Here is a 12,120-nt window from a genome sequence, read left to right as displayed (position 1 = left end):
CAGAATACCTATGAGATCTTTTAGTGACTTCACTGACTTCTTTATTCTGTTTACAGGGCGAGGAGGCTGAGCATGAAGAGGAAAGAGGAGGACCTGAGATGAGAGGTAGAAGGAAGACAAAAAAGCAACATGATCGTATCTCTTGGCCCAAATTTCCCACCTTTAGCAAAGGTCGCAGGGCACATTTTAAGAGGTCTCACAGCACATCAGAAGCAGAGGAACAGAGAAAACTGGAAATAAGTCCACCAACAAGTGACACAGAATCGCCTCTTAAGTCTCCATTAAAATCCCCAGATGGAAAAGACAAGAAAAAGATGCACAAAATGAAGCTGAAAATGAAGATGGCAGGACGCAGAAGCAAGTCTGTTGAAGAAACTGAAAATGAAGAAGCGCTAACAACAGACAATATGGAGGTCTTGGACAACCAAATCATCATGAATATAACTGAAGAGCAAGTGCCAGTGATTAATGTGATAGAAAGCCCTAAAATTTTGAATGAAGCTGAAAAAACTGACTCAACTAAAGCAAGAATTGACTATACATTGCCAAATTTGACAGTGACTGAATCACTGAATAAGGTAGAGCTCATCAGTTTGGACACTACATTAAAGGCTACTGATATTACAGTCGCTCTTGAAGATGATGGCAAAGAAAAGATAGAGAGATCTGAACTGAAAGTTAGCATTTCAGGAAAGGATAAGTGTGAAATAGAAACAGAGAGTCTATTAAAATCCTCCACAAGTGGGATGAGATCTTCAGATGCATCAACAATTGACAATATTATGGACAGTCCTAACATAATATCACAAACTGAAGCAGCTGCGCATCAAGTCGAATCTGACAGCAAACCAATAATTAAAGAAATAATTGAGAAACTACAAGAGTCAGGAGAAACTGACATTAAGATCCCAACAGTTGCCATTGCTCTTGACATGCCTGATATAGGAGGAACAATAAGCAAATCTCCAAAATTGGGCAGTGATAAGGAAAAGAAAGAAAGAAACATTCTAGAAACAGAAAGCTATGGGATTCGAACTAGAGGACCACTGGCAGACATAGCCACATCAAAGAGTCATTTTGCAAACACAGTAAGCGGACTAGAGTTTGCATCATCAGACACTTTAACATTTGAGATGCAAACAAAACAAGAAGTGTCCTCAAAGGTCATAGACACAAAGAAACCAATTACATCAAAACCTGTTGTATCCCAGCCAAAATCACAAGCTCTGGAAGTGGACCGAAGCAAGAAGAGTACTGGTGGTATTGATACAACAGAAACTAAAAAAAGTGATGTTGAATCAAACTTTAAACTACCAAAGGTGGATCTCTCAAAATTTGATCAGGGACAATCAATAACTATAGGACAGGGAGATCCAAACAAAGCGCCTCTGCTGAAACGGGAGGAAATTGAGATTCCTGGCATGGAGGATAAAAAAACAAAGGCCAAATCAAAGGCCAAGTCTCAAAGAAGTAACGAACAAAAAATTGAGAAGATAATAAATATCTCAAAGGCAGAAAAATCCAGGGCTCAGGGGGAAGCAGAAGAGTTTAATGTTGAGGATGTAAAGGAAGCAGTATCAAAATTCCCTGCTTTCAAATTACCTGACAGAGACATCACAGGAGTTCTTGTACAGAGAGAGATCACAATTTTGGAAATGAAGACAGATAAGACTGCCACAACGCCTAAAGGATCCCCAAGTAAAGTTTCAAGCATGAGCACAGAAATAAACATTAAGTTACCTGACACAGTGGTTACAAACAAACAGAGTATTTCTCCTGTTTTCTCAAAAGATCAAGCCATGGTATTACCCAAAACTGAAGTGAATCTGGAAGAAACCGTTATAGCTGAGAGAAAGACAGCCCAATCTAAAACTAAGCTTGCAGACCACAAGCCCAAAATTGGCAAAATGGTAGAGAAGGATAAGATTAGTGCATCTCATGATGTAAAAATCAAACTTCCAAAACGTGAAGATATCGAAATACCAGGAATGGAAGCCATTAATCAAATGGAAAAAGCTAAAGATACAGACACTCAAGTGAAAGACTACACCGACACAGATGCCAAAGCTGACAGAAAAGGGCATGAAAAGAAATCAAAGAAAGGAAAGGTATCTTTGCCTAGTTTTGGAATCATGACCCCCGACATCCGCTTCCCAGGTATAGCGATTGAATTACCAATAAAGGCCATGTCAACTAAAAATGATAGTGATGCAATTAAGGACATGAAAACTGAACAGAAATCTTATGATGCAGACATCGGAGCCACCAAACAATCTTCTAAGGAAGCAACATTTGAAAAACCTAAAAAAGGGGAAAGCTGTGTGCCTGAGATTAAAAATAAAGAAGCACCTGATGTAGGGGGTGATCAAATGCTTCATCGTGGTATTACCACTGCTATTAAGGTAACCTCAAAACAGGGTGTTGAAGGAGAACCAAAAGCTGAAATGAAAAGCACAGACACAGATTCCTCTCCACATAAAAAGAAACTGCCTAAATTAAAAATGCCCAAAATAGGAGGTAAATCTGTGAAAGGAATAACTGAAGTCTCTACACAAGAGGATGTTGCAGTGCAAGAAAATGATGTTATAGAGGTTGTATTAGATTCTGAGAAAAGAACATCTAAGACTGATCCCAAAGGACATAATTTAGATACTGACAAAACTTGGCCAATTAAAATGCCAAGTATAGATGTTTCTGTTCCAAAAATAAAAATCCCTAAGACAGAGGGAAAATCAAAGCAGGAGGAAACTTATGCAGGTGTTGAACTAGCCAAAGACAAAAAAATTAGTGAGTCAACACAAAAGCCTGTAAAAGAAAAGGGGAAAATTGAAATGAGAGTTGACGGTGTAGAGGATGCTCAAGAGGAGAGTGGATTTAGGCTGATTAAGTTTGGTATCTCATTGCCAAAAGGGAAGACAGAAGAAGCTGATCCGTTACCAGAGGAATCTGAACAATCCGTCATCAAGGCTGTTGGAAAAACTGAAGTGGAGCAATCAGAACTACCACACAGTGAAATTAAAGAAACAGACTCTAAAATGAAGAAGAGGAAAATATCATTTCCCAAATTTGGATTCTCTAAATCTGAGTCTAAAGCATCTGATTCTGATGTGACTCTACCACCTCCACAAGACGGTGATTGGACCGAAATAGATGTTGGAACTAAGACCACATACTTAGAGGCTGAATTTAAGGAGTCAACAGAATCTCCCACAAAATTTAGACTTCCCACAATTAAATTTCCCAAATTTGGTGTTTCGCTTCCAAAGACAACCGATGCTGGTGCTGATATTCATATTTCTGATGTCAGCACAGAGGACACTACAGTGAATGTTGAGTTGCCAGAAGCTAAATTGTCTGTAGAATTGACAACACTATCTGAAAATAAAGGCCTGGACATGCCTCTCAGTGTATGCAAACCTAAAGTTGACTTGTCTCTGCCTGAGGGGAAAGTAGGCATTAAAGATATTAGTATTCCAAAAGTAGATGACTTTCAGAAAAAAGAGGTTGATGCTAGTATCACTGACCATGATGTAGAAATTTCAAAAACAGATATCAAAGATGATATCAGTCCTCCACAGGTTGATGCGTCCATTCCAGAAGGTTCTGTTGAAATAAAAGTGCCAGAAGTGAATTTCACAATTTTAAAGGAAGCTGCTGAAGATAAAAATATAACAGCTGGTGGTGCACCAATAAAGATTAAACTACCCTCTATCCACTTACCAACATTTGGTGGGAAATCATCTAAAGTTAAAGATATGCCAGTTGTAAACATGGATGTTAAAGGACCTGATGTAAGCCTTCCAGAAACAGAAGTAAATGTGAAGCTAAAAGATGATGCACCTTCATTTGAAGTCAAGGATTCTTTTGTGACTTTGAAAGGTGTAGACATGAAGGTTGAAGAAGCAAAGCTCAAAGAGCAAGATGTTATGGTTACACTGCCTAAATTTGGCATAAGCCTTCCAAAGGTTCAAGCCCACAAACCAGAGGATAGTACGGACAAAGAATCAAATACGGACATCAAAGAATCAAAACCAGAGTCTGACCAGGCTGAGAAAGGTTCAAGATCTCCAACAAAAATTAAACTTCCTACTATTAAATTTCCAAAGATCGGTGTCTCATATCCAAAATCACCAGATGTAGACTTAGACAATCAAGTCCCTATGGTCAACAGAGATGAACCTACTGTGGAATTTAAAGAACCTTCTGAAGAAATACCAGCATTGCCTGAACTGAAAACCCAGCACATTACTCTCAGCGTTTCCAAACCTGAAGTTGATGTTTCTAAACCAGAGGAAGATAAGGCTGCTGATGCCATCTGTGAAAAGAAAAAAGAAAAGATTTTGTCTTCAGACTACGAATTTTCTAAACCAGAGGTAAAGATGAGCCTTGTAGATCATGATCTTGATAAAAAGACAGATTTAGAAGATTCGGAAATGCAAGCCAAGCAACTTGACATGAAAACCAAACTTCCTTCAGGTACAGTGGATGTAGTTATCCCAGAGGCTAAAGAAAAAGAGAGTGAAATTAAACTCAAAAAACGTAAAATATCATTTCCTAAATTTGGTTTTTCCAAATCGGACACTAAGGTCCCTGATGCTGATATCAATCTTCATGGTATATCTGAGCAAGAAATTGCGACCGAAGTGACTGTTCCTGCTCCAGAGCTTGAGGTTCAGATGAAAAACAAAAGTACTTCAGATTCTCCATCTAAATTCAAGCTTCCTACAATTTCTCTCCCTAAATTTGACATTTCCATTTCAAAAATGGAGGAAGAATCTACTGCAAAAGCTGATGAAGTGTCACATGAAGTAAAGGTAGCATCAGGAGATACATTGCTAGATCAAGATACAGGAAAACAAGGTACAGAACCATCAAAGCTAACTTTAGAAACCCTTCCAGAATATGCTGAAATAAAGACAAAAGACTCTGATCCTGAAAGTCAAGGCAGTAAATTTACTATGCCCAAATTTGAATTTTCATTTCCAAAGCTAAAGGGACCAGAATTTAAAAAGAGTGCATCAAAAATAGATACAGAAAAAACAGAGGCTACACTGAAACCTTACAAGGAGATTGCAGAGGGAGAAACTGAAATACCGGAGGCTTCTGTGGAATTTGAGGTAACATCTGCATCTGTCCAAGCAGCTGAACTGGATGTAAATGTTGATTCTGACTTGAAAATGCACACAACAGAGATGTCAAAAGATGATACAACAACAGGAGGGTCACCAATTAAATTTAAACTTCCTTCTTTCAAACTACCCAAATTTGGAATTTCATCTTCCAAAGGAAAACCTGAAATAACTGATTTAAAGGGTGAGGAAACTACTTTGAAGGCTAAAGAAATAGAAGCATCAGATTTAAAAATGGACTTCGGTCAAGAGCTGAAGAAATCGTCAAGCAGTGTTCAACAGCCAAAGGTTCTTACAAAGGTCCAAACATCAAAAGCAGAAGGTGATATTTCCTTACCAGAAGGAGAACTCTGGGAACCATCAGCTGAAGTGGAAGTACCAAAAGTTAAACTAGAATGCAAAATAGATCAAGAAGCTGATATAAAAGACACAGGAATTAACCTGAAAAGACCAGGATTTTCACTTCCTAAATTTGGATTTTCTAAACCAGATACCAAGGTGCCTGAGATTGATGTCAATCTGATGCAAGTTGATTTCTCTAAATCAAAAGGTGATGTGAAAATAAACGAGCAGAGTATGAATATCACTGCTCCAAGTGTTGAGCAAAAGGACTCAACTATTGATGCCACAACAAAAGATACAATTCCCTCAATGAACTTACCAGCGTTTGGAGGACCGTCTATTAAGATGGAGAACATTATGCCAGTTGCAGGCATATCTGTAAAAGGACCTGAGGTGAGTGCTCCTGGTGCACAAATAAGTGTGGACTTAAAGGTTAAAGATGCTGAACTTGGAGGACAGGAGGGAAAAATGCCAAAGATGCCAAAGCTTGGTATAGCTCTTCCTAAAGTTAAAGGGTTTGATTTAAGTACAAAGACTGAGGATGTGGTTGAAGTACAACCAATTGATGTCAAACAACCAGATATGACAATTGAAGGGAAAGTTCACCCACCAGAATATGATTCTAAGACACTTGATGTGCAGATGAAAACATTACCTGGATTTGGGTTCTCAAAACCAGAGGTAAAAACCCCTGAGGTTAAAGTAAGTACCCAAAAAACAGATATTCTCATACCAGAAGGCAGTATAGACCCAGGAGAAGCAAATGTGGATATTAATGTTTCAAAGGTGGAATGTGAACAAAAAGGTTCAACATTTTTTGGATCTCCAACAAAGTTTAAACTCCCTTCAATAAGCCTCCCAAAATTTGGTGTTAAATCACAAAAAGTAGCATTAGACACTAATCTAACAGAATCAGAACTAGAGGGAGCAAATATAAAACATGACATTTCAAAACCTGATGTCAAATTAGAAGTAAAACCACCTAGTATTGAAGCTAAAGTTGAAAGCAGCACAGACACACCTGATGTTGATTCCAAAGGACCTCAAGTCAAAGTGAAAGAGACCAAGCTTTTCATTCCCTAAATTTGGATTTTCCAAATCAGACACTGCAACTCCAGAAGCAGATGTTAGTGTTCATAAGGTTGAAGTATCCATACCAGACACCACTGTACCAATTAAAGAACAAACAGCAGAAATTACACTTCCAGGAGGGGAGGCTGAACAGAAAGATCTAACTACTGTTATTTCCCCAACTAAATTTACGCTGCCAGACGTCAACCTTCCAAAATTTGGAGTCAAAACCTCAAAAGGCACAGTAAGTTTACCATCACCAAATAAAGGTATTATAGAAATTACTACTCAACAATCAGACATTAAGGTGGCGGGTCAAATAGTAAAAATGGAAAAAGAGGCAGATGTAAACATCACACCAAGAGAAGCTGATGTTCTTCCAAAAGAAGAAAAAATAATATTACCCCAACTTGATGTTGACACTCAAGATTTGTCTATTGAAGGCAAAGCAGATATACCTGAAGTTGATCTGAGAGGACTTGACGTGAAACTGAAGAAACCAAGCTTTTCATTTCCCAAATTTGGTTTTTCAAAGCCAGATAAGGGGCAAAGCGTTGATGCAAGTCTTACAAAGACAGAAATGTCTATAAAAGAGGGTGACATACCTGTTAAAGAGAAGGATGTAGAACTTGCCGTCACATGTGAAGAGAATAAGCAGGAAGATCCAAACACTCAAACAAAATTTAGGCTTCCCTCAATCAACCTTCCAAAGTTTAGTCTCAAATATCCAAAAGCCACACCAGAAATTTCAACAGCTGAAGTAGACATCAAAAAAACAGAATTATCTTTCACCGAAACAGGAGAAGTGCAAATTACTGACACAGAAGTAAATATTGACATTAAAGGGCCCACCACTGATGTGGAAAGTAAAGATATAGAGGTGGACATTGATGTGACAGGAAGTAAACCCAAGGTACCAAAAATTGGAATTAGCATGCCAAAAGTAAAGGAGATGGAGCAAGAAAGTAAAGACATAAACATAAAGACTGACCGGCTATGCAAAGAAAAGGTAAATGTACAACAGCATATTGAGGGGAAATTAGATAAAGCAGAAGTTGATTCCGAAGGACTGAAAGTAAAACTTCCAAAGCTGGGGTTTTCAAAACCAGATCTTAAAACTCCTGAAATTGACGTGAGACTGCCCAAAGCTGACATGAGCATATCGGTGGGATATGTTGATGTTTCAGAACTATCGGCTGATATTAAATTACCAGAACAAGAACCAGATTTGAAGGAAGACACATCTGGCTCATCAACAAGATTTAAACTACCAACAGTAAATTTGCCAAAATTTGGAATCAAAGCATCAAAAGACACAGTGGATATTAGTACAGCCGACATTGACACCAAAAGCCCTGAAGTTAGTCTTCCGGATAAGAAATTTATGTCCGGACAAGTGTCAACCATTGACATGAAGGGGTTAACAGTAGGAGATCCATCTATTGAGACTGAAATTAAAGGAGATAAAAAAGAGCAACAAGATGGCAAATTCAAGATTCCAAAATTTGGCATTGCTCTACCAACAATAAAAGATCCAGATAGCGAAGTGCATAAAAAAACTCTGAATGACACAGAAGGAACAGTTTCAGCGGATGTATTATCTACAGACAAGAAAGATCTAAAATTACCTAAAGGATCAGCAGAAGTGGATATAAAGGCTAAAGGTGTTGAACTTGAAGTAGAAAAAAGTAAATTCAAGCTACCACAGCTTGGAATTTCACATGAATTAAAAGGTCCAGAAATTGACATAAGCGTTTCCAAAGCAGAAGTTCCTCAAACTGAAGTTAAAGTCAAACCTGCTGAAGCAGAAATGGATTTCAGTTCTAAGGGACTTAAAACGAAGAAGCCAGGCTTTGGATTGCCCAAAATTGGATTTTCAAAATCAGATGGAAAGGCCCAAGATATTCAAGCCAGTGAAATGACAGCCGATATTACCTTACCAGAGGGCACTATAGAAATAGGCGAAAGTGAGATAGAGGGCAAAGCTGAAATAACAAGTCCACAATTTGGCTCTCCAACTAAATTCAAACTCCCAACAATAAAATTACCCAAATTTGGGATTTCCACTCCAAAGGTTACTAGTGATGCACCGAAGCGTGATTCTGACATCAAGGACCTTAAAGTTAGTTCAGTGGATAACAAAATAGAAACAACAAATGTGGATATATCTGGTGACATCAAAGGCAAAACTGCAGAGATTGAAGCCTCATCTGTTAGCATCAATATAAAGGAAAAAGAGATTAATCAGGAGGTTCTGGAAACTAAATTTCAAATTCCAAAATTTGGGATTTCATTACCCAAAGTAAAAGGTCCTGAGGTGACAGTGACTGCAAAAAAGGTCAAGACAGGAACACCTGAAACTGGGATAACTGAACCAGAAATAGAGATTCCAGGTGATGTAAGTGTCCCAAAGGTAGACGCTGTATTAGAGGGAAGTTCCAGCCTTGAGAAAAAAGAGATTGAGATGGAGATGAAAAGTGATTCTGCTGTTTCAGGTTCGCCAAGTAGATTTAAATTGCCTGCTTTTAAAATGCCAAAATTTGGAATTTCAGTTCCAAAAACATCTGATGCAAAAGCAAAAGTAGAAGCAGACGTACCAGATAATGCTGACCTAAATATTGAAAACAAACCTATACAAGTGTCTACAGATATAAACAGAGAAGGTGAAATTAAAGAAACCTCTGAACAGCCTCCAGAGGCTGCTGTCAAAAAATCTGATGGAGAAAAAGGTTCCCCAAGTAAATTCAAACTTCCATCTATAAAAATGCCAAAGATTAGCATTTCAAGAACAAAATCTCAGGACGAAGATGACACAACCATTAAAGCCACTCCAGAAGCTAAAACAGAACCCAAAGGTGATCCACAAGCACCTGGAAAATCACCCAGATTTGCAATGCCTGCACTCGAGGATGTTCTCAGGGGCTTTGAGGTTGAATTTAATGTCCCCACAATAGAACAAACAGACGCTCAATTGGACAAACCCTCTGTCAAGCAAGATCAAGAAGAAGGAGACAAATCTGTGGAAGCAGCAGAACAGAAGGAAAAAGCTCAGGAAAAATCCAAATTTAAATTTAAATTTCCAAAATTAGGCTTTAGCCAATCCTCAGATGAAAGCGATAAGTTAGTTGATGCTAAGATTGAAGAAAGTGAAAAACACCTGGAGGCTTTAGCAGACGTCAAAGAGGCTAAAACGGCTGTCAGCAAAGATCAAGCAAAAACTGAGAAAGGAGGCTGGTTCAAGTTCTCATTTTCTTCACCAACTAAAACCACAAAACCTGAAGAGAAAGAAGAAATAACCCAGCAAACTGAACAGGCTGAGAAGCCTGATGATGTAGAGAAAGAATCCAGCAAGCCACAAGAGGAAAACGAGAAGAGCTCACTCAGCGAAGCTGTGGAGGAAATCATCAGCCCAACACTATCCCTAAGGTCATCTGAAGCTTTTGCAGATGTAAGTTCCACAGTGACTACTGATCAGATTGCCCTGTCACAGACCTCTCCTACAAAAGTTAAAGTGAAATATGCCGAGCCCACTGCCACCGTAGGCATCAATGATGTCCAAAGTGATGTTGTGACATCCACAGCCAGATGTGAACTGATATCAATGGAGCCTCACCAGCCAGAGAAAGTCAACATCCCATTTTCATCTGACATGTCCTCAACCTCAGTTGACACTCAAAAACAGATGTCAGGGGAAATTCATGTGATCACATCGAACATACAAGCTGTACCAGACACACAGCAAGCTGCAATTCTAACTAATATAGATGGCCGTGGAATTCATACCTCGCCTTTACAAGTAACACTAGGCTCAGACTCTGTGCTCACAGTGGAAGAAACCAGAGTGCAAAGTGGGATGCGCACAACGGTGGAAAGGCATGTTGTACAGGAAACGCTGCATGATGATAAAGAAACGATACTTGTGACGCAGAGAACACGCATTTTTGAAGGAGACTCTGCAGAACCCATTTCTGATGAAACAGCTTCTTCTATTCGCAGACTGAGAGACACGGTACACACTGAGAAAATGAGGTTTTTTGACAGTGTGGCAACAACTGAAGAGGTCACAATAGTAAGCTCAGAAACAACGCTAAGACATATGGATTCCTCAACAGATGAAAATGGGGGGAAATGAATGCGAGATGTGGCTGAGTCGATTTTATGCTTTTGAATGTATGTTTCAGTGTTCTCTTATAATATATAATATAAGCCAGCTGAATTGTAATGCTATCTAGCAAAAGAGTGCTGACTCGTACTTGTGAACATATCAGAGAGTATTGTTCAGCTAATAAAGATTTGAAGCTTTCAAGAGAAATTATGTATGTACAAGAAATATTATGAAAACAAATTATATTATGATTTGATGTGGGTTGTAAGTGCGCATTATTGTAAAACTGTTATATTGGGAATATTGTTTACAGTGCAAACTCAGTAATATTAACGCAAACCTCAATTAAATAGATCCATTCACAAATCAACTTGCAATACGTGTGACATTTAAAGGCTATTAACAAAATTACATATTAAGGCATTTGTTTTGTTTGAGGTTATCTATTTTGAAAAAAATTAAATAACAAAACTTACATATAAAATCTGTGATGTTACAGCATTAAGGGGAAAACATGAAAACAATTATGTAAATAAATTTTATTCACCCCAAAGTCTGTCCATTATCATTGTTAGCTTACGATAAATCATCTTCACCAAAGTCTGATGGAATCAATAGGTTTGCGAAATAAACAATGCATTTATGTTTTACTGTAAATACATTTCCTAATAAGCGATGGCTTTTCTTCTAACATACAGTATATAATCAAATAATCACATTCATGTTGTAAGAGAATCACTTCAACTGGTTACTGCAAAATAAATTTAAAGAATTAAATAATGCTTCATGTCTCTGATTTAGTGTGTGTACTGTACATAAATAAATGAAACACTTGAGTGGGCTGACAGTGTTTGTTAGCAGACTTCTGAGATTCACAGTAACAATTAGATGGGTTTTTAGTCCTCAATTCCAATTTAACAGTAGAAACACCAACCACAATCATGGTATAGTTGCAGAAATGTGGGATACTGATTTCAAATATTATATTATTATTTTTAAAGTTTAAATGTGGATTTTTAAAATTGCTTTGATTATTTAAATTATTTTTTAAAATTATTTTGTGTGATAATTTTAAATTTGTACTATAATAAATATTAACTAATTTGGTTTTACCTGTGGTTTCTAATTATTAATTATAATGCTAAATATGCACAATAAAATTAGGCTGCTAGTTAATGAACGTAAATTTATTATCCCAACTCAAGCTATTGTCAAATGATTCAGAGACAATACTAAATATGTCAACTTGTGAAATGTCGACGTTTGGCAAGTGTTGTCTGGTGATACATATTTAGGAGCAAAGGTACATCTTTAAACTTGAAAGAAGTAGATTTGACATTTATTGAGAGTATTATAATCATTTCTAAAAAAAATTTAATAAAAAAAATCCTACTGTCATTCTTAATTTCTTTCTTTCTTTTCGGTTAAGTCCCTTTATTAATCAGGAGTCGTCATGGCGGAATGAACCGCCAA

The 12,120-nt window shown here is 37.6% G+C and overlaps 1 protein-coding gene across 1 annotated transcript in view; it reads left to right on the top strand.

Moving 5' to 3' along the window:
- The window catches only part of LOC130239563 (protein AHNAK2), a 35,032-nt gene extending 23,603 nt beyond the window's left edge, over window positions 1-11,429 (top strand). Inside the window, 2 exon segments of the mRNA XM_056470821.1 lie at window positions 57-6,527; window positions 6,529-11,429. Coding sequence (XP_056326796.1) covers window positions 57-6,527; window positions 6,529-10,674 — 10,617 coding nt within the window. The 3' untranslated portion in view covers window positions 10,675-11,429.
- The last annotated feature ends 691 nt before the right edge of the window (window positions 11,430-12,120 follow it).

The sequence above is a fragment of the Danio aesculapii genome, chromosome 13, assembly GCF_903798145.1.
Source record: "Danio aesculapii chromosome 13, fDanAes4.1, whole genome shotgun sequence".
In the NCBI taxonomy this organism is placed as follows: Eukaryota; Metazoa; Chordata; class Actinopteri; order Cypriniformes; family Danionidae; genus Danio; species Danio aesculapii.
Note: the sequence above shows the minus strand (reverse complement) of the source record. Positions and strands in the feature narration are given on the sequence as shown.